The sequence below is a fragment of the Oculina patagonica genome, chromosome 10, assembly GCF_052425735.1.
Source record: "Oculina patagonica isolate OP01 chromosome 10, crgOcupat, whole genome shotgun sequence".
Classification (NCBI taxonomy): Eukaryota; Metazoa; Cnidaria; class Anthozoa; order Scleractinia; family Oculinidae; genus Oculina; species Oculina patagonica.
In genome coordinates this window covers 649,987-673,566 of record NC_135767.1, presented here as the reverse complement: position 1 = coordinate 673,566, position 23,580 = coordinate 649,987, and the positions used below count along the sequence as shown (strand labels likewise).

Sequence of the window (23,580 nt, the reverse complement as noted above, 5' to 3'; positions counted from 1 at the left end):
TATTTATATCTCGGTGACAAAACTTCGTAAAAAATCGCCAAAATAACGTCTATATATAATCCTCTTTTCTATAATCCTTTTTTCAACGCATCGCTAAATTTGGAGATAGTTTAAAAGGAGTAGTACTTTCGAAATTCGAAAGACAAAACACTAACTACAGTACAAAACCGTTAACTCACGCCATGTTATTTTGGGTTCTCCAAAACTTCCGTGCACGTTACCATGGCAACGTATACAAACACGGAAAGTGTTCCTATTTTCTAACCGTTATTATTATGTCGCGATCGGCAGCAGACCGTGATATTTATACTGCCGAGTTATAATGTTGTTATTATGTAAAGATATCAATTCTGTATGCTTCAGACATCTAGATAAAGTTACTTAACTTTCGCTCCATAGAGTGAAAGGTTCAAAAAAAAAAAAAAAAAAAATATCCTAAAGTTTGTTTTGTAAAATATCGAAGAACAGGTAGCGCTTTTTAAAATGCTCTGTAGCTTGTATTTGAATGTTCACACACTAGGGTCATATCCAAGTTAGAACTAATTGTGCAGCTTAATAAACAGCACCACATGAAATAACTGCTTTAAAAATAGCTTTCATTTGAATCGTTACACACTAGAGTTTCATTCACAGACTTAAAAGTAAGCATCACATCTAAATGATTTGATGCATGACTCTGGGAGTAAAATGAGTTAACACAGGACTGATTGTGATGCTAACGAATATCAACATCAAAACTAATTTGCATGTTCCGGTCTCAAATACTAGCTTTAAGCGATTTGTCTTAACGATTCCGCTGCTAAAGAAGGTGTATGCAAGTTAAGAGATGACCTCTAAATTTGAAATTCAACGTTAACATGAAAGGTGTTGAAGTTTAAGGTGTAGAAATTCCGTTAAATTAAGAGTGAGTGTAGAATACATGAAGTAAGACTCGGCAAAATAGCCAGAAGACAAGACGTGTTTTTGTTCACGTCGCATAAGGAAGTCAAGGAAGTCTTTTGAATAAATTAAAGTCAATCCATTCCTTTCGCACAATGAGAGTGTAAAAATTACCTCAAGATAATCCATTTTTGGCCTTTTTAGAATTAAGGAAGTATTTTATTTTTGTTCTTCCTTGAAATAGCCAAACACGGAAGAGGTTTATTGCATCAGAATATAAGTGACAGGATGCTAATAAATGAAGTAGTTTTCCATTATTCGCATGATAGATACACAATACGTGTGATCGTGTGTTATACAATGGCTTGACGCATCCACATTAAGTCTGATAACTGAGTTATCGCACGTCAACAACCAAATGTTTTCTCAGTTTAGAATACGTGGATTTCCATATCCAGCCCTGTGAATGTTGCCATAATGCGGTGCGCTAAAGGTAAGTGAAGTCCAATATCCTACAAACGGTACTTAATATGTCAAGTCAAACTTGAAAGATTGTTTTGGTTAATGATATAATGGTTAATAGAATAATAGGTTTTAAAACCTTACAGCTCTAAGCTTGAAATTCATTTATATTACCGTATACGTTTGTTTAAATATAATTTGTGGTTGTGCGTCAATCCCGTAGATGATGATTTGTTTATTTTCTTCACAAGTCTGTTTGACAGCGTTTTGCTATTTTAACGAAAAATCTGATGTCGTCCCACTTGTCAAATCCTTAATACTGACCTTGTTAAAATTAACAATTGCTTTTAATTTCCTGTTGAGAATTTCATGACATAATATTGTTAGGTCTTTATATAGTAGACAGAAGACGGAGCATGCTACCTCGGACGATAAACATGAACTAAATCCTCTCTCTGACCTTGTTTAACAATTGCTTTTTTTCCTGTTGCGAATTTCATGACATAATATTGTTAGGTCTTTATATAGTAGACGAAGACGGAGCATGCTACCTCGGACGATAAACATGAACTAGAATCAGCTATTTTTGTTAACTTGCAAATCGCACGAGAAACCGAAAAATCGATATAGGACTGGTTGAGTCATTTACAAATTAAAACCGATTGTCTGAATATTTAGAATTCACTTTAATACCTCTAAAGAACTAAAATGAGGCAAAAAAATCCTTCAGCGTTAATTTATTAGACCCGCAATTATTGAAAATCGTGTTTATATACAATTGACAAAGGTTTTTGTTTTGAGTCGGACATTATTGTCACCGTGACTAGCCGCAGCCAATCATTATTGTCCGTCACGCGACTGATATCTACGTGCCATTGGCTTCAGCAAACACGGAAATGCTAAGATCCGACTACGTTCTGTAAAACACAGAAACATTTTATCCCGCCAAAACGGAATAAACTGTGACTTTTTTATACCTTGAAACCATCCAACGCTTCGTCGCCGAATGAATTGTTTCTATCATCCGACATATGCTCAAACTTCCGGTTTAAGTTTGCGTTTTTAACTGAAACTGTACTAAGTCTACTTAATCACGTGATCTCATCAGTCTCAAAGGCGGAAGTAATAGAAAGATTACAGACGTGTAGTCTTAGGCGCGTTGTTGGTAGTTTCACTTCTCTATGAAACCAGTGCGATTTAGCAAGCACACGGTAAGTTACTCCCATTTATGAAGTTGTTAGAACTTTTAGCCGCGAATAACATGTTGCACTGTTACAGGAGAGCGCGCGTTCGAATGCGTTATATTTAATTATTGTCACGACATTTGAATCATATTGTGCTGCGCGGTTGAATTTAGGATGGCAAATTATTTCCCGAGGATAAGACTTCAGACATCTTAAAGCGAAACAAGTCGCCTCAACCCCACGAGTTTCGAATCTGAGTTATCAGCCTTCCATGAAAATTCCTAATCTTTAAAGTTAAAACTCGGGGCCCGGCCCCTTGACTTTGTTACATGTCAATTCTCGACTAATACTTCATTACACCATCTATCTTTACATAAAGGAGTTTGTACAGTTGATATTCCCTCAGCAACAGGACGATTCCTCGACCCTTTTATTCACTTGCAGAAGGTTGCATAACGAACTTATTTTTCAAGAGGTAGATAAGGGCATATAAAAGCTACTAAGTTGCAGACAAATACTAAAGTATATCCTAAATTTTGTCACGATTGCCTACAATTCTAAAGCGAGCATCAGAGGTCACCCTGTATTATTGTATTATAAATGGTCTCACGCTTTCCTCCTTGAGGTGCAAAATGAAACAGTTCCGACATGACCTAATCTTTTAATTAGTATTACCCCACACAAATCGCATCGTAAAACACAAATATCGCTATTATAATATAGCAAATTTCTTAGTGTTGCTATATATTAACACGAGACAATTTTTTTCTGACTTTTCCCCTGCGCACATCCGGTATAATGTACATATATTGCGTAGCTGTTTTGTTTAACTGACTTTTTCGATGAGCCTTTCCATATGAGTACAAGGGCAAATGTGGCTCTAACTATATATATCAAGTGAATTTTAATGCCTTCACGGTCAATGCGCCTGATTGAAAGAATGTTAAAGGGATGAAGGAAGAAATTTAAAATAATTTTTACAGAAATCCTATACAGCTGCAAGCTTTGGTTGTCACAGAAGTTCAGCAGCTGCAACATGAAGTATCTTTTAATAATAAAGTAAAATCACGACAGAAATAGAAGCAAGAGCCGAGGCAGTACAGAAGAAGCCCTTTAGATATTTGAAGACCACAATTATATAGGACCGCAGCTGATTCAGAGCTTATTCAAGTTTACCCAGGAGTGACTAATTAAATGACGTGCAAGTCCGAATGATTCCCGGAAAAACGTCAGATGGTCGCACATCAACCTCATCGTTATTGTTACATGGCAACAATCTCTTCCGGAGATGCTAAACTTTTATAAAATAAATCTACGAGCAAACATTGAGTTCTTTGAATTAATCCGTGTTAATTCTTTGAAGTCACAACCCGACTCCTTGATTAACGTTTTGTTTTTGGCAAAGAGCATGTAGGCGCAAGATAAGTTTGCAAGTTTGATAGATTTTCATTAAAACGTCTAGGAATAGTTCTCACTTAAACTGCTCAATTTGCAGTGTGGCCTGCTTGTGTGCAATGAAACTCTGACTCACCGACGATTCAGGCCACAAACAATGTATAATAAGTAAGTTTACCGAGTGTAAGATACATCCTAAATTGTAACAGGGGCTGCTACAGTGCCCAATGGGTCCCGTAGTGGATGGAACAAGGGAGAGTCACTGACCCAAACCTCTCCACCTTCTTGGCGTAAAGGAGAGGCCTGGCGCGCGGAAAAAAGTTTCAGTCAGGAGACTGTTTCGATTCGGTATCTTCATTAAGTGTATAAGCCTGGATCAGTGACAGAATAACATTGGAGCGCGTTCTTTGTGGACACGGGGACACATGGGGGACTTGCGCGCTCACAAACTCGAGATGGTACATGTATTATGGAGTTAGAGTAATGTTTTAAAGCTCACAGAATCATTATTATAAGATGTAACGTCCCCACACTTTATAAATTGTTATTAACGTCAGTAGGATTTTTCTTGTGTTAGATTAAATTTTGACTTGGACACACGTGGACGCACTTGGTCCCAGCTGCCTTTGGAAAGACTTTTTGCAAAAAGGAATTTGATGAGCATCGACGCACTTGACATGCACCGTTTCCGGCGGATCCCGCCACCGGGGGTAGGTGGCGCTCTCGACCGGTACCCCTCCTGCACACAGTCCTAAGCGACCTCACCTGCCTTTCTTCTTTTAAGCGCCCCTCTCCTATAAGCCCCCAGTCTGGAAGTTCCATTTTTTAATAATTCCTTTCTCACTATTAAGCCCCCCCCCCCCCCCGACCTAGATGGTGAATTATGACAATTAACAAACAAAAAAAACAAGGCACTTTTACGCTTTTTAAATTATTCATCCACCCCAACTTACCTATTATTGATGTGTGTTATACCAAACAGCTCAAAAACATTTGAATGTCAACTTTATTGCTTATATGTACCCTAACTGAAATGTGATTCGAAATAAGCCCCCCTCTCTCAAAAACTCCTCCTCTCGTAACCCCCCCCCCCCCCCCCCAAAAGGTCATAAAAAGAAATAAACCCGGGGGCCAAATAGAGCTTTTACATCCGAGGTCCCGCGTCTTGGTCAATATTTTAACAAAGCAGTAAAACCACAACTCTTAGGAACACTCTTAGTACAATTCCTGCTTGCCTTCAGTTGTTCAGTATAAAGAAGAGAAAATACTGTTGTAAATTGCGCTTGTGTAGCTATGGAGAGGGACTGAGTGAGCATGAGCAAGTAGAAGCATGTAATGTGCTCACTGTCACGAGGAATGAAACTAAACCGATTATTTTGACGTTATTGTTGGAAGATACACAATATTGTCTCTCTAGCTGAAGGTCGAAATACATTTCTTGTGTTGACGCCTCGATTGTAAAAAGGCGGTCTTCATTGTATCTAATTCTAAACACAGGTGTATTGAAGAAAGTACATATCGTTTAACCTTCGACTCTATGTGGCTGCAAAGCTACAAATTAAACGAAAAACGTCGAACAAGTCCGAAGATGGACTAAGCTGGACGGTCATGGGTCTGAGCAACTATAGTCTGAGTTCGATCTTTTGTCGATTATTAAAAAGAATGAAAGTAAATTAATGAATGAAATTAGTTGTGGAAGACCTTCGAAGATTCAAAACAAAGCGAACTGTCTGCAACTTTCCATCAGCAAACAAGGAGGGGGAGAGGGTGGGGATATTGGTCACGGAAGAAATGTGGTGTGGCCATGTAGATTATGCAAAATTCTTCGACAATATTTTGTCATTTGTATTCAGCATTGTCAGCAATTCCACACACTCATAAATTTCCGCTAAACATTTAACTTGCGTTGTTTTTTACGATTATTTTTCACCGGAAAATCCGGAAACAAGTGGAACGTTTTGGGAAAAGAGAATTATGGCATACTGCGAAAACCGGATGTTAAGCTCGTCGCGAGATCGCGCGTTTAGCTGATGAGAATAGCGTTATCTTACCCTTTAGTACTTTTTTGGTTAATTGTGGCATATTTTCGACATAATTTCGTTGCAATCCCATAAAATGTGTGCCATGTTAGTAGCAAAGAACGAAACTCATACGAGCACAGTTTACAACGGGGACGAAACGTCGATCTTTGCATACTTGGAAACCCGGAAATCGACTTTCGTTCACGGTCATTACATGAAATCGGAAATATATGTCCCGTGTTTACGTGGCTCAGCGTGAGCGAGAAGTAGGAACTATTATTGTACTGCAAGCGTTTTCCGAATTACATTTACAGATTTTATCTTTCCTATCGACGGAATTCAAGGAAGAAAGCCAATTGTTTACCACAAAAAAGTTACTACGTGTTGTTTTAGCAGGTCATCGCTTACATGAGGTCAACACGAAATCGAAACTGATCCTCATAGCTTAGAGCAAAGGAGGAAGTAGTTAATTTAACCGTAACTGGGTGAAATAAACAGAAAACAGTCAGTTTGTTCCTTCTGTGTTCCCGTTTACACGCTAGAAACAGAGCTCTCTTTTGGTAAAGTTGTTCCGAGAACAAAAGTTCTGGTAAGAAAGAATGCATTACACTTTACTTCCTGCTAAAGAAAGTTGACTCCAGTTTATTTTATATTGCATTGTTTTATATTTGAGCAGGTTTTATTTAAAATCAGTATTTATGCGTTTAAGTTAACACGGCGTAAAGAATTATCCTAGTAAAAAATGATTTCAAGCCTGCTTCATCCTGATAAGCTGCAAAACAATCCTGACTTTACTTCCTCTTAAACACTACTTCAATTCGGAAGGCGTTGCTTCGTTTGGGAGTGGATCTTGTTAAAAAAGTAATCGGACATCCGACAAATCAACATTTTAAGCTTCAAGATATCTTCTGTACCTGATAATGATGTAAAATTCTAGGATTTACCGATCAAGTAATGTGAAGGCCTCAAGGTAACAAACAGCTTGCCTGCCCCGCCACACAATTTGGATTTTCAATCACGGGGTTCCTTTGGGCATATTTTTCTTCCAACAGCGATGTAAATTTAAACAGTCTGCGAGGCAGTAACACTCAACTGATTTCAGTCATTATCTACAAGAACGCTTCTTTTTTGTCAAGAGTGTTTACAGCTAAATTTCATAAACTTGGTGCAGTGATTCCGCCCAACTACATTCGTTTTCGCAAGTCGAATTTGTTTTGCGAAACCAATGTTCACTTACAATACTCATAAACAAGAGATGATAAAGTAGGACTTCTACAAATGGTGTAAAAATTCGATGCTTGGTTTAAGGGCTTCAATGAGAAGAAAAATCAAAGTTAACAGCCATTCGTGTGCTTCATTAACAACTTGAGACATTACCGAACAGTCAGTCGGTCAATATCGAGTCAATACAGTGCCTTCCACATTCGACTATTTCCTCAAAATCGGTCAAAAATAATCTTTTACTAAAATTCTAACTTTGAAATTCCGGATGAGATGATTCCAGCGGAATTTTGTCACGTAAAAAATAAACAATTACATCACTTTGTGTCTAAAGTCGGAGCGAGTCAGCACAAAAGGAACTAACTTTTTGACGCCATTTTTATTTCTCATTAACAACAAGATTCTTTTTCGAACCTGAAATGGACTTCAAAAACTTTCACTACATAGTGATGTAATCAAATGGCAACTTTGTATACGAAGAAAGAAAACGGTTTAAAGTAAATTGAGTCCAAATTTGCTAAACGTTAGTGGAAAGAGGGGCATTTCTTGATCTAAAACCGAAAACAAGAATAAGCGAGGCATATCCTGGTGCTATTTAAAATCATTTTAATTGGAAGAACTACATCTAAGTTTATGATTATGAAGTCATTCTAATTCCTTGTTTTTGTTAATACATTAAGCTTTTCTTTTAAAGCATTTAGCATTAACCGATTTAAAAGAAGGTGGGGCGAAAAAGGCCTTTTTCAGAGACCTAAGTCGAAACACTTGGTTGTTTCAGTGTTCGAGAAGACCGACCTCTAGTCTCCATTTGAATCATAACGTCTTTTCACGTATTTGGATGGACAAAAGACCAACAAAGGAGTCGAAATATTATTTGTAGGGTAAGCCATGTCGTGTTTTATGATGAAGCGTAGAAAGTTTGCCTGAAATACGACTCTAGAGGGCGAAGTTCGTTTGTGAAGACAGTGCTTACTTGGTTGTTGCAATGGATTGACAAAGCATCAGCACGACTGAACACGAAGCTCAAATAAGGCGTGAAAAGAAAAAAACGTCATCACAAACTCGCTTAAAGCAAAACACTTTAATGAACTTACTATCTTATCGGTAATACCGGCTTGCTACAGCATCCAGTTGGATAATTCTTCTGATACCTTCACTTCAAAGAACTTATCCTGAACAATTTGGAAGAAAACTTAAAGTTAATATTGACGGCTTTTCCAGAATATGGCGTCCTCAATTCTGTCTTGTCAAAACATTCACCACAACCTACAGACTCGAAGTCATTTTTTTACCTGATCTCACTTCATCTTGACACAGGTACATATTTCATTTTTAGCAAAGGCAACTAACGTTCTTCATGTCGTGAAGTTCGCCATGTTTGATCGATGCCGTTTGACGTGCTTAGCCTGTTGTCTTGGTAACAAGAAGTGAAATCGATCACTCCTACTACGTGCGGTTTCTTTGTGGTGTAAAAACAGAAGTTTATTTCATACACGGAATTTCGAATTTCGTAAACATCCGCTTACTTCTCGCCGAAAGCAAAAGCTAAGGCAAAGCGTGATATTTTTTTCTAACTATTAATAATAACTACGTTGGTACCACGTATTATAGTTTTCTGGCCAATAATAAGATAGTAAACCGTCGGAGTCTCTTTTGTGGAGCACTGATGTGAGCAGTTCTTTACCATCATTCCAGGTTGTAACCATCATCTTCTATTACAGATAGAGACACCAACTTCGTGATGTTTTTCTTGGTTTTCTTTAGCTTTTCTTCTTTTCCTGAGCGCTACATCTCATGGTCTGTCTGGTCATGTTAGTTCCTGGTCTCATCCGATTCTCTTCCGTGTGGTTTAATGGCTTTATGTTGATGTTAATTCTAGGTCTTCATTTATCACTCTCGTTGCGGATTCCATTTCATGATAGTCTTCGTATGCCTCTTTTTCCTGAGTATTCCATTCCATGGGCTGCCTAGTGATTTTAATGGGCTCCTCATGGTGAGTGGAAATGTAAGGTTTTAAGTTTTTATCTGTTTTCTTTTTCCTGGAAAATCCCATTTTATGGCCTGCCTGGTGATGTTAGTTCTTGGCCTTTACCATTTTGATCCATTGTGGATTCATTCATGTTCTGCATGGTGATTTTAGTTGCTGGTCTAAATTGTCTTCCTGGGGATCCCATTTTATTTGGTCTATCTGGTGTTTTTAGTTTTTGTTCTTGGCTTATTTGTTGACTTTTCAATACATCTGCAAGACGACATAGGTTCTCGGTCTTTCTTTGAGAATTCCATTTCTCAGCCTGCCTGCTGGTGTTAGTCCTTATCTCCTGGCCCTTGTTTCGTTTACCCCAGGGTGCTTTTTTAGGGCTGCCAGAGGCATAGTTTCTTAGTTAGTTTTTGGCCTTTCTTAACTACTTTTTCCCTGAAAAATCTATTTCATGGCCTGCCTTGGATGTAAATCCTTAGCCTTTATCTGTTTTGTTTATGGCGAAATCCTTTTCATGGCATGCCTTGTGATTTTAGTTCTGGCTTTCATCTGTTTCTTTGTCCAAGGGATTTCACTCCATGGTCTGCCTGTTGTTGTTATTTCTAACATATCTGTGGCATTCACCTTTCTCAGTTTTCCTTCTGAAATCTCTGGTGATGTTATAGTTCTTGTCTTCTTCTGTTTCTTCTTCCCAAGCATGTCATTTCATGGTCTGCCTGGTATTGTTACTTCTTGGTCTCTCTTCGGTATGCTTGGTGATGTTGGTAGATTCTGTTGTCATCTGTTTCTTTCTTTATGGGTAACATTATATGGCTTACCTGGCGATGTTAGTTTTTGTTCTTCAACAGTTTCTTCTTGGAGGATTTTTTTCTATGGTCTGCCTGGCGATGTAAGTTCAGTCTTGGTTTTTCCTTACTTCCTTTAAGGATGTCATTTCATGGTCTGGTTATGTTAGTTGTTGCTCTTCACGTGCTTTTGTCATTGACATCATTCTTGGTTATATTAGGTCTTGGTTTTTTTCTCTATCTTGCATTGAGGATTGCATTTCATGGTCTGCATGGTAATGCCAGTTGAAGCTTACATTGCAGGGCCTACCAAAAGCATAGTTCCAAGTATCACATTTGGACATCCATTGCTCCAGTCTTTACTCTTTCTCAGTTAATTCATTCGTATCCTTCATGGTGATGGCAGTCTTGATCTTCTTTTTTCTGTCATTGTGATTTTAGTCCTTTGACTTTATTTGTTCTTCTTTTCAATGAGCTCATTTCATGGCCTTCTTGGTGATGTTAGTTCCTGGCATTTATCTGTTTGTTTCATTGAGGATTCCACTTCAAGACCTGTTCTGTGATGTAGTTCTTGGAATGCATCTCTCACTGAGGTTTAATGGTCTGCCTAGTGATACTAGTTGTTGGGATTATATTTCATGTGGACGACCTGGTGATGTGTAGTTCTTGGAATTCATCTGTTTCTTCCATTGAGGGTCCAATTCATGGTCTGTCTGGTGATGTTGATTTAAGATCTTCACCTGTTTCTGTCACTGAGGAGTCCATTTCACATGGCCTGCTTTGTGATGTATTTGTTAGAATTCATCTGTTGCCTTTATTGGCAGTTTCATTTTATGACCTGCCTGGTGGGATGAGTTGTTAGGTGTCATGTATTTCTTTTATTAAGGATTCCATTCAAGGCCCACTAGGTAATTAAGTTCTTGGAATTCATCTGTTTCTCGTCTTCATGTATTTCTTTCTTGAGGATTCCATTTGAAGGCCTGCTTGGTGATGTAGTTATTGGTGTTCATTTGTTTCTTTCATCCTCGGTCTGATTAGTGATTTTAATTCCTGGTCCTCTTCGTGTATATCCGTGCCATGGCTTGCCTTATAAAGTTACCTGGGCGTGGGTGGCCCCCTCATGCCCTAATTATTTTTATTAGCAATTAACTTGAGAAGATCTCTGTTTATTTGGCAATAAATAATCAAGTTCTTCTCAAAGAATTGGAATGTAGGTGATGAAAAACCCTGAATAAACGACGTGTAAACACAAAACAATTTTAAGCCACAGAGTAAACCAAAAATACACTTTTTAAGCATGGCTTAGTTTTGGTGTCTACCCAAATATATCGATTTATTTCCATTAGCTGTTTGTCTTCAGCTAGACCTCGCCTTAATTTGTTCATAACTACACTGCGCCTTGTAGCATTCAGAAAAAAACCTTCAGTGAGGTCTTCAGTTCATATCTTAGGGTACGTTTAGGTTGGAAACAAAAATAGATAGTTCGAGACTTCCTTTAGCCCTTCAATTTCTTAAAATGATGACTTCCAATTTCTCCTTACAATATCAATACATTTTGTGAGGAGAGAGTTGGTTAGATTAAGGAAAATCAGTAACCAGGGAATGCTGTCTAAGTGTACCACCAAATCGTCCAAAATAACATCAAAATTAGTGTTAATGGTAAACAGTTGAAACTCTATGTTTACGAGCAAAACTGAATTTATGATCGAGGCAGAACAATGTTGTCTCGACTTCCGTGTCTATTTTGATTTCAAGTGAAAATAGTTGTACATTTTATCACATGCTTCATGCTGAACAACTTGTTCACCAAATCTTTTTGCAATTCGCATCCTCTTTCACTTTCGAATCGCACCTCGATTTAGGGGTGTACGTGAACAAATACATACAAACATAAAACCAAAATACCATATAAGCACCTGATTTCATTTTCTTTGTTTTTCCGGCTCGTAACGTGTCAGTATCAGTCCTCTCTCTCATTCGTGTTAAAAAGTTTCGTTCTCTTTGGCAAACACAAGCATTTTGATAATTACTAATCAAGTTAGGCAAGCATTAAAACTAAGTGAAACGAGTCGCGGTTTAATTTACTGCGCTAACTTGCCTGCGATTTCGAAGGAAGCTTCGTCGCCATCGCCGAAACTACTCAGCGTATTGTTTCGTGTATAGCAAGTTAGACATCAAGCTGCAGTAGGTAGGTCACTTTGAATGGAATCAGTTGCTGAACAACATTTCTCAGAATGTATTTCAAATTCGGCAATCGTGCTGTTATAGCTTGGTGTAGCTTCTACCAAGGCTCACTCCGTTCATAATGGGTTCGAGAGTATACAGCTTGGCATCAAGGAAAACCCAGAGATGTCTCTTAAAATAATCATTTTTATTTATACTGAGAAACGTCTTTCAAATTAAACCATGCTAGCTTGGATTTAACTTGCATGCACATTACATGAGTAAGCTATATAATTACTTGTTAATAGCATAGCAAAACACGTTCAGTGCCTCACGTACAGACATCAACCGCATGGTAAAACGCACGTTAAGGTCATCAGTGAAACGTCAAAGGACCATTATGACCGATTTTGCTCGTTTGAAAGCCTGATTTGCTGGAGACTATTCATCCAACAAAGCCTTCAGTAATCCCTCTCATTATTTTTCCTCTGCCAATATCCTTAGTTAGGTCCTACACACTTGCCTTTATCAATCTTGCAGTAGGCTTGCATTTGTTATTCTCCTATCGTTCGATCAATCTTTGTCTAGCTGGATGCATCATGAGCTTTCTCTCTCCAGTAGAAAAGACACTAGTGGCTTTCAGAAGTTTTACATATTGGATACGTTGTTATAATTCCTCCATATTAAAAAACGTTAGCGTAAAATCAATGTCACTTGTTGCTAGAAAAGTTTTATTTGAGTCTTATTTTGCTGAGCAACTCGTTCGAGTCTGTCAACCGTTTTGCAAAGCCTGGTACCCATCTTACGCGATGCTGATTGGTGGATGCAACATCAATTGTTTTTCGGGTCACACTTGCGTGGCCGTGGAGGATCGGAGAAGAATAACTTACAGTACGATCCTTTTAATGTGCGGATACTCAAACCTCCATAAAATGTCATCCTTACACGTTAATGGCCTGAACATTGACATTGAAGGAAAATTGCGACGTTCTCTCGTTTCCTTTTGTAAAAGTTGCGTAGCTCAAGCTACTTGTTTGAGAAGAAAGGACTTGATAAAGTCTAGTCACGTGACAAATTCAAGCCAAACGGCCTCGAGTCAAAGAGACTAAAGAAAAAGAGTAGTCACTGTCGACATGCTCAAAATAAAAAAAAATGTAATAAAGTAATGAAATTCTCTCTAACTTAGGTGTCAACTCTTCTGTGAGCTGTAGTTTTAAATAACAGAAAGCGATTCCTTAATTGCTGTAACAAGTGTTTTGTTGAAGGATTTGTTCGTGCAATTAGACAGTTGGTGCCATCAGCTCTTATCCATGATGACTTCCTAATTCCTGTCATTTGTCGGATACTGCTCGACAACATTAAACCATTATGCTTGGATTTCCTTCCTGAAACTTAAGCATGTTTTTGAAAATTCTCTTGCTAAAAATAGATGTCATTGTCTCGCGTGTTTGATGCCAGTGATTTCGGTTGGCTTGGCTTGTATACTTAAAAAAACACCCAACAGAATGTCCGTCTGTTTCCCTTTGTCTCTTATTTTCAAGCGCGGTTGCCCCGCCTAATTGGAAGACAAATGATAACAGAAGTTAAAATGTAATAAGAAATCCAAATGCGACGCTGTGAAAAGAAATTTGTTGAATGTGGAGATGCTAAAAATATCTCCTGCGCCCACTCATTTTAATGCTTAAAAACAGGCTAAGAGGCATGTGGGTGGGGAAAATAGATATTTTAGACCACTGTGAACTTCCGTTTGGAACTGAAACTCAGTACAAAACAAAATAACATTCGTCTTTTTTTCAGCCAGGAATTTCAGTGTAACACTGTACTTCAGTCCTACACAAGCTCCACAAAGAAACATAAACGAGCTTCCGTTACCTTTCAAACTACAGCAAGTAAGATTCTGATGGCTTTAAACGGAGGTAGGCTATATATAAAACTCCTTAGTATATTTATATTACCTCTAATGTTTAAGGTAGGTAAAAACAGAATAAGCCGTCTCCATTTGATCTAAGCCTGAATAATAACTCTAAAATGGGAAAAGATCTTTTCATAAAGAGAGCCTCAATTATAGATTTCTTTCGCAGACACACATAGTAGAGAGTTGCATTCATCAAACGCCCTTATTCATTGCCGCACGATTTTTCAAAATAAATCTTTCACATCGATTCTAAATTCCTGCTCCATCTTATTCTCCGATTTTAACAGTACATTTTCGATTGTTAAGCTTAGGTTTCACTAGCGAAATAAACATACAGACAAGTATAATCAGCTTATAGGGCCAGCAGCGATTTAAGCGCGCGCACATAAGAAGAACGATTCACGCATACTCTTCTTGTAATGATGTTTTCACCAGCATTCATTGCGGTTGAAAGGAACTATGTTATGGACGGGGTACCTTTAAAAGTTGGCTATTTCTTAATATTTCATGTTCAAAAATGTATCTCGGATTTTCAGTTTAACAACCACGTAATTAAAAAGTTTCAGTAAAGGAGAAGTATCTTTTTGTACGTTACAACGATGATCAATTGAGTATGAACAAGAGAAGTTTTGCCGTTTGGACTAACTTGTTGTCAATGGCTAAATCTGTTTTCAAAAGAAATAAAATGTCAAAAAGAATGCGCCAATTCTAGATCTATCTAAGGAATAATTTAATTTTATTGATGTTAAATTATCAGTTGAGCGTTTTTAGCATAAGCCTCTGCCTCGGGAGACTGGGCACCCACTCTCCGCGTTTTTCGACTTAAAATAAAGCTACTTACTTAATACGTGACAAGCCTGCTCTAAGACAGCATTTCGTGCGTTTTGAAGGCAGTTTGATATGACACTAAGCAGCCAAAAGCAAAGTAAAAATCTTCATTTATTTTTCTGGATTTTTTTGAATTCAAAATGTTTGAAAACAAAACAGAAACTTTAAGTAACATGTAGGTTATTATCATATCGTCACTTTGGGCCGTCGGTCCTTTATTCTTTCTTAGAAAACCTATTATTTTGAGAGTTTCCTTTCAGTGTATAAGGAATGAGAAAAGTGACTTAATAAGCTACCGTGAATTGCTCCTTTTGAAAACGATTGATTCGATTTGCCAAATTTAAATTTCCTTGTGCTTTTTGGATGAACCAGTTCATACATAAGTTTCCCCAGTTAGCAACTTGAGCTAGCCAATCAACCTTTTCCTTCAAAAATTCACTTCCGTTTCAGCCATCTGCCCGCATAGAGGGTCTTCCAGCGGCTCTGGGGAGGATAATAGGGACAGGGACGCACGGACCTGCGGCTGGTTGTCTGGTCATGACTTCCCAGTATAAAACTGCTTTCCTACTCTTTTTGTGTTTCAGTAGGTGAAAGCACGTTTGAATAAAAATTGTCATTACATGACACACTTTTTGTGAAGATCTAGAACTCGCTCGAGACCGGACAATATGAAGTAGAGAACCCAAACACAGTCCATCACGCAGTTCCGGGAACAATCCTCTCTCGCCCACTACCAATAATGGACAAAGTCATGTCTGTCAGTTCTTTGTTAAGGTTTAACCATAATCTGGCTGTTGTCGTCGTCATATAGATAATGAAGTTACATCGAATGTTCGCTCAGGAAATTGAGACTAGAACATGTCCTGAATGAATTATGAGAGGAATTCACCGATGAAGCTAGAATCATTAACACTTTAGAGTTTTACTCGTCTTTTCTTCGACTTCCTGTTTACTCGACTTTATTCCTTACTCGCCCATGTTGAGAACTGTTGAACAATCTTGAGCACCGTTGAACTTTGTCCTGTGCCACTGATCATGCTTTCACCGGCCCCTGACAACAACGTAGTTTTAACAGGAGAACTTTGGCACGGAATCTTTCTTTTTTCATACTCGCTGGTATTGTTGTAGTAATGTTTAATGAAATTTTAAAAGTATATCCGTACGCTTGCTCTTTATACCGTCGTAACGTGGTAGCACGTGCAACATCAGGGCATAGTCGCGAAATAAAGGAAAAAATCAGCGGTCAGTACAGAGTGCGCAGGCGCGAGGTTGTTGATCGAATCTAAACCCGGAAGCTTTTAACGTAGCAATTAAGCTCAGTGACGTCATACTACATGAAATACATCAGGTTCTTAAAAGTTTTTTTTCGACAAACGCCCTGTTTTTTTTTACTATTATTATTGTGGTTTATTAACGTTGCATTAACGGATGTTGATCCAAACTGAATAACAAATGCAGAATAACTCTTGTATTAACTGTTTACATGAACAGAAATTATACATTGCCAAGTCTGAAATTATACTTTGTATCTTTCGTTTCGTTATAAATTCTAAGGAAATTTTACGAGATGTTCCCGGAAGCCAACACAATACGAACACGTCAATCTTGTTTTCGTCCTTTTCTATCACCAGCTGCATGCGTGGGGGTTGTGAGTATGCTTTTAATATTTCTGTTTAACTTCCTTTCTTAACCCGCGTCCTACCGGTCGTTTTCGCTAATGTTGTTTCCTTTCAACATCAATTTAAAGCGGGCTCATCCGGCCTCCTTTGATATTTTAGTGTTTTCTGGTCCGACTTTCTTTCAATAAGAGCAGTGAAGTATTAGATTACTTTAGAAGAATAAGAAGTACAGTTTCAACATGGAGGCAAATATGGCGTCTACATTCGGAAGAACATCTCCAGGTGATTATCACACAAAAAATATTTACACTTTTTCTTATTCATTAACGCTCATTTTAAAGAAAACGAAAAACAGGCATACCCGGACGATACGAAAATGCCGTTATTCATTCATTTTAGCACTGATGAAAAATTTTTTTACAAACCGCCCTTACTGATATGCAAGTAATTCCCCATTTATAGTTTAAACAAAATAAAAATCTGTAATAGAAAACTGAGAGACTAAATTTTATACGGGGCTCAAAGTTGTAAACTCTAATTTGTGCTTTCATTGTGCCAGATTTGAAGTCGACAAACCTCAGTCAGGACCTTTTATTAAGAAAACAATTTTCAACCTAAACATAACCTGCTTTAGATTCGGTGTGAATGGGGAATAAGTCGCGTTTTTAAGTATTTCCTTCAGTAAGCAGTTTAGAGTATGCCTTACTGCGGTTTGTTCAGCATATACGCTCCTATTTTATATTGTGAGTCCATAAGAAAAGGGCAACGCCGTGCAAAGTTATTCTTGTTTTATACAGTATGTTTTTGAGCGCTATGATTGTCGTAAAACTGATGTTTCGACAGTACTGCCAGGGTTGATTTCATCATTAGGGTTTTCTTTCTTTTTGAAGACATAAGCTGTTCATATATTTTGTCTTTTTTTTATTTTTGCGCGCATATTATTTGCACATGTAAAGAAACGCGACAGTGGAAACCCACATTGTTAGTTAGCCTGACAACACCACAGATGATTGAGCTAATAGAGCTTTGTAGGTTTGTGAAAGTTTTATTTCAGAGTCATTTTCTGCAGTAAAACTGTTAGAACTTTTCTTCGCAGATTTGAACAAAAAAGTAAACTTAACTCTAAACTCGTCGATATCTTGATTGAAAAATACAATGTAGTTCGAACGTGACTTATTAAGAAGGAACTATTCAGTAAGCCCCCTCACTGTCACTTTTAATGTTTCAAATATAGAGGCCGAATACTCGTGCGTGGGTGGGTGGGTGAAAAATGCGTCATACACTTCGTAAAAAGACGTTGAACTCTTAGTTAAGGAGCAATTTTAGGGGTAAAATTTTTTGCTTGCGATTGTTGCATATGAAATTCATATGACATGACTTACGGAAGCGAACTAATTTGTCGCGAAAATCGTTGGCAAGTTTTGGACGCAAAAGCCCAAATTTACTTTTCAGTTGACGGGAGTTTTGAAATCTTTTTTGGACCATAGTGATCCTTATAAAGTCAAACATTTTAAAGGACATTTTGAACTATAATACGCATGCTTGGCGGCCATGTTATACTCGCTTTCAGCTCATTCAGCTTCATGGATTTTAGCCAAATTTAGGTATGGGAAATGGCCATCAAAATCGGTAAAATATAAAAATAACCGCGAAAATAGTAAAGGAACATTTTGATAACAGAGCAAATACAAAAGAAGGTATGAATGGCCAAAAGTGAAGAAGATTTAAAACGGATTGCGATATGGATTTTTGAAATACTGTTGGGATAAACAGTTTTCAAAGTTAATATAATTTCTTTTTATTTCAAAATTCCAGTGGTAGATTCTTTCCCCAAGAAGCGTGGTGTATCGCGCAGCGCTGTTCATTTGTGGGAGTTTTTACTCGAGCTTCTCGCCGATGAGCGTTACTCTTCGCTAATTACGTGGACCAAGCGAGAGAAAGGCGAATTCAAACTTCGCAATCAAGAAGAAGTGGCCAAGCGCTGGGGAGAGCTTAAACAGCGTCCAGGAATGAACTACGACAAGCTGAGCCGAGCGCTTAGATATTACTATCAAAAGAATATTATTAAGAAAGTAAGTGCAGGTTTTTTTAGCCATTTCCGGAAAACCTTGGGTTTTTTCGGGGGGTTTCGGGGGATATAAAGCAAAAAATGGTTGCCCCCCCTAAAAAAGGAGAAAACCCACCCAACGCCCGCTAAAAACCGCGGAAGAATGGGTACAATATAAAAAAAAATTAAAAGGGATTACCTTTGGAATAAGGCCTGTATTGGGGATTCATTCTCTTAACCTTTATCCTCTCTTGGTGTAGGATATCATAAATAAGCAAATAAAGAAATAATTCCGTTAAGACCCGTCCCTCGGGAAAGCATACTAAATTCTGATGTTAACATACAAACATACAGATTTCTTTACTTATCTCCATACATTTCATACCGTACCAGTTGGAACAATTTGATGATGTAATAACAAAAAAGGGGGGTTTTTTTTATGGGGGTAGAGAAAAAAAAAAATTTTATAAATATTTTTATATTTTTTATTTTTAAAAAAAAAAAAAAAACCCCCAAAAAAAAAAAAAAAAAAAAAAAAAAAAAATTTTTTTATTTTAATAAACACAAAAAACTCCCCCATACTAAAAAACTGTCCTTTAATATAGATAAAGAAAAAAAAAACAATTTTTTTAAATAATAAAGACACCTTTACCATTTTATAAAAATGCAGAATTTTTTAGGCTGATCTTTTTCTTAAAAAAATGAGGCTTTATTGGCCAAATTTCAGCCTGGTGTTCTTAATCCATTTGTTCTTATATGCGGGTGTTTACTGTAACCCTTTACGTCTCCATGTCAACATACAAATTCTCCTTTCGAGTCTCATACATTTTTTATAGTTTGAGTTGGTAGATTTGGCTTTCTTTTGTACGCTTGTAACAAGGTCCATAATTTGGTCTTCGCCGTTATTCTAGTTTGTGTTCTAAAGCAAGAAACTTATACTGTTCCTCTCTTCACTCAGGACGCCCAGGACTATCCTCATTTTCCCTACACTCTTTTCTTTCCCTAAGAAAGTGCATTTTTGGGCTGATGTTGAACATTCTAGTTACTTGATGATTTTAAAAACAACAGCTTTCCTCCAAAAAACCGTACAGAATCCTAAAGTAGAGTGAAGAAAACGTATCCAAAAATGGCCAAAATCTTAACCCTATTTCCGACTAAAATGGCTCAATTTTCTACTCTCCCTTCGGTGCTGCACTACCTATACCTTCCGGAGGGCCCCCCCCGATGCAAACACTCAAACTATACCCTTTCCCGTCGATGCCATTAAATGATTGTCCAGTTGTATTTTAATAATAGGTCAGTGGTCAGCGGCTAGTTTACAAGTTTGTTGATCTGCCGTATAATTACAAGCCAATCAAAAACCTTTTCGACAGCGGCATCTTGGAAAGCAAAGAGGACAACGCTAAATCTAAGGAAAACCAAGAAGCGACTTCTGCGCCACGAGAAATGTTCCAAGTAATCTCCCACCAAAGCTACATAAGCACCTCCCCTGTCTCTGAGTTCAAAACTCCCCAAGAGCCAATCAGATGCCAGCATGTCATTCACGTGACACCCATCAGAAATGGCTGCTGTTGTAACGGAGCGAGTCGGGGAGTGAAGCACATTTCAGTGCCTGTCATCATGAAGTGTGGTCATCCATCAGCTCTCCCTCGCAATACCATCCCAGCTGATGGCCAAGCTTTGGCATAAACTTGCTTTTTTTTGCTTATCTTTTTCTATAACTGTAGTTCTAGGTGTATAAAATAGTAACTTTAAATGCACGACTAGTAAAAAATAAATAAATAAATTACCTTTATTTAGACACGGAAAGGATTAAAGCTTTATGCTTGTGGGGCCGTGTATTCCCGATCGAATTGGAATTTGGAAGTGTTGGTTTTGGGGAGGGAGGAAAACCGGAGAACCCGGAGAAAAACCCTCGAAGCAAGGACGAGAACCAACAAAATTCAATCCACATATGACACCGAGTCCGGGAATTGAACCGGGGCCACATTGGTGGGAGGCGAGCGCTCTTCGCACTGCGCCATTCCTGCTCCCCTGTACGAGGATGCTTTGTATTGGGCAAGTTTAATTGGGTTTGGCAGATATTTCGATTAGTCAACTAGTCTTCTACAGGGCCAGAGCTCTAGTTGACTAGTCGAAATATCGGCCAAACCCAAATAAATTTGTCCAATACAAAGTGTCGTCGTACTAGCCGTGAATTTAAAGTTACTGTTTTATACAACTCGAGTGAGTTCTAGTACATGAAACTCCAAGCTACATGAGATAATTTCACGCAATTTTAAGAGGAAAGGTGACGCTATTTTCTTACGATATATTGTTTCATTTCTTCTTTGATCACAAGCCTCTAAACAGGCGGGAAAGCCGTGTTTCACATTTCCGTTTCATTTGCCTGACTGCTTGTCGCTGTAAAATATGAGAAAGAAAACACATTCTCTTTGATGTTTGATTTTGTGTCTTTCATAGTTGGACTTTAGATTATTGTCGATTTACTAGTTATAAAAAAAAAAAATTATTTCAGTTTTTTTTTTTTAAGGAAACAGTGACGCCTCTTCAAGGCCTTATTATATTTGATGTCCCATGATATTAATCCTAGATATATTAAACTATTTAAAACCGGTAATATCAAAGTAAATTTATTAACGTTCCCTTGTTTCTAGATAAAAACTGGTTAACAGTCGTGTACTGGTCAGCCAACTTTAAATTTATGTTTTTTTTATGAAGTGACACCAAAACAGATGTTACATTGTAGTGTTAAATTCATTAGCAGTAAACAGATTATTCGATGTATTTAACAAAAGACAATAAAGGAAATATTTTTATGAATATATTTCTTTCATTTTTACGTGAAAAGCCAAAGTAAAACGTGAGTCGTAAAACATGTCACATGTTCAATGTTCGAGTAAGTTCCGGTTTTGTATCGAGAACGTGACCTCTTTATATCCACTTCTCCGAATTTTTCAGAGGAGGGTTTTTGCCGTCCAGTTCTTGTTACTGTTACCCTATTTCAGTCCAAAAAAAAAAATTTTCATACCTTTTGCTTATGAATACGAGAGACCATAAGTCCGCCCAACGGGGTCAGGATTTTGGGCTCCCGATCTAGAACGGGGTATCCATTTTAGAGACAATTTCTAGAACGGGGTATGATGTTTTGAACGCACGAAGTTCCAAATTATCAACAGCCAAAACGGGGTGTCAAAAAGTAGAACTGTTTCTAGCTAGAACAGTGTATCATTTTGAATGCAAATTCTTTCTAAAACGGGGTGCTACTTTGGAGACCCAGGCAGCACATACCCACCCAAAACATACCTGAGTACCCTCCCGGGCCCGGGTCCTTACCTGTTTCGGGGTATTTCAGGCCCATCCACATAGGTTCCCACTCGCGTAATCGAACAAAAGCGTTTATACAATAACTCCTTTGGAGTGATTTTTTGCCCAGTTTTTGCTTGACAAACTACACATAAAAAATCACAAAAATATATGTTTTTCTAAGCTCTTATTGAATAGCATAACCTGTTTCAAATCAAGAAGGCCAAGTCTACTCATAGAAATTGAGAGCGAATAATCTAATTTTTTTATTTTCTTTCAAATAATGATTTCTAATTATTTTGTAATAACAGTAATAAACTTCACGCTTTACTAACGAAATGGCACGCGCGGACTGAATTGTGATTTAAAACTTTCAGTTGTATACTTTCGCGTATCAATTCATTTTTTTAATTTTGACGTTTTTAAGCTCATGTAAAGGTGAATTTCCTCGTTTTAATCTTATTGAAAACTGAATTTCCCAACAATACTTCAAAGGTTCCTCTGAATTCTGGGTTGTTATTCTATCATACCTAGTGAAACGGCAAGCTCCATTCGACTTGGCCGTAGTTAAGCTCCGTCATATGACGGGCGGGGTTAAAACTTGGATTGATGACCAACTGGAAACATCCGTGCAGCGTCTTTTTCTCTTGGATGATCCGATGTTCACCTATGAGGGGAATGATATAAAGACCCCCAAATGCTTAAAGTCTGATAATCCACGTACATCAAAAACACTCCATCATGTGCCAAACCTCCTATTTCTGTTACAAGAAAAAGTAAATTCGCTATGCAGTACATTCTTTCCTTTGAGAGCGTGTTTCAGTTGATTATAAAAAAGAATATAATGTCTGATCTACCGCAAGATACCAGAAGAGAAATTTGTGGCAACTGCCCCCTTCTAACAGTTCGTCGTCCGGTAAAATTGCAAGCAATGTGTTTGCATGGCATTGTGGTACGATGTCAAACAATTCCCGTAAAGATAGAGTCGACTTACTGATGAAATCGCAGGGTAGGACCGTTGTAAAGGGCTTGACCGCGCTCCGGCTTTAAAACAAGTTTTATCAGAATTTTTTATTACCTGCGAACCAAGCTTTTTTGACATGTATAAAAATCGAAAACCCGAAATTTGCAGAAGTTATTTGAAATTAGATACCCATAAAAACACTGTATTTCGAGTCATGTTTATTTACTCCTTTTTAAAAACGGTGGCCGGGAAAACTGGCGAAATTGTCCACCGAATGATACTGCGTTTGTGACTGTATCAAACTAGAAGTTGCTTAGCGACGAATCCTAACATTACTACTGCGCAGAGTATGTCGCAGAGCTTGCGTGGGAATAATGAGAATCAAAAAGTCTTCGAGCAGTCAAATATTAACGCTTTATTTAAATAGAATGAGCGTAAAAACTAACTCAAGCTGACAATAGCGTCAACTAACCTTCAATTTAACTTAAATGGAAAAAATTGACAAAATTAAACTTAGGAGGGATGTCGGTTCAGCTGGGAGAAAGAGACGCGTTGTCTGTTTCGCAAAGGACTCTGCAAAGAAAATTTGCATTTGGAAGTTTTTTTTTCGGAAATAGCCAACCCACGCTTTCCAACTAATGACGAAAGTCCGGTAAACAACATTTAAAATGCTTTATAATGCCGGTTTCATAAATACAATAGAATATAAAGACATTAAAGAGGAGCAGTAATTTCTAAAGTGTTAGAGCTTTTAGACTTTTATTTTCAACGGAAGGCACTCAATGATATTGTCATGACAAATCGCATAAAACA

General features: G+C 37.7%; 1 protein-coding gene across 6 annotated transcripts; it reads left to right on the top strand.

Moving 5' to 3' along the window:
• Positions 1-1,213: 1,213 nt before the first annotated feature.
• LOC144629291 (uncharacterized) lies at positions 1,214-21,320 on the top strand. Of its 6 annotated transcripts, none has more exons than XM_078487513.1 (4): positions 1,214-1,372; positions 13,886-14,004; positions 18,266-18,522; positions 19,794-21,320. In XM_078487513.1, exons 2-4 carry the CDS (start codon positions 13,989-13,991, stop codon positions 20,184-20,186), a joined length of 666 nt encoding a protein of 221 aa, XP_078343639.1. In that variant the 5' UTR covers positions 1,214-1,372; positions 13,886-13,988; the 3' UTR covers positions 20,187-21,320. The 6 variants fall into 6 exon arrangements, with proteins under 6 accessions (XP_078343639.1, XP_078343637.1, XP_078343635.1 ...); XM_078487511.1 differs by lacking the exon at positions 1,214-1,372 and adding an exon at positions 2,444-2,552; XM_078487509.1 differs by lacking the exon at positions 1,214-1,372 and adding an exon at positions 2,453-2,552 and having other exon boundaries at positions 13,890-14,004.
• The last annotated feature ends 2,260 nt before the right edge of the window (positions 21,321-23,580 follow it).

What these genes read in the sequence shown, in the direction of transcription:
- LOC144629291 (XM_078487509.1), top strand. Translation starts at nt 2,523, where the DNA reads ATGAAACCAGTGCGATTTAGCAAGCACACG. An exon ending in TGCGATTTAGCAAGCACACG is followed by an intron (nt 2,553 to 13,889) that starts GTAAGTTACTCC and finishes TTTTTCAGCCAG; the next exon opens with GAATTTCAGTGTAACACTGT. An exon ending in AAAAGAATATTATTAAGAAA is followed by an intron (nt 18,523 to 19,793) that starts GTAAGTGCAGGT and finishes TTTTAATAATAG; the next exon opens with GTCAGTGGTCAGCGGCTAGT.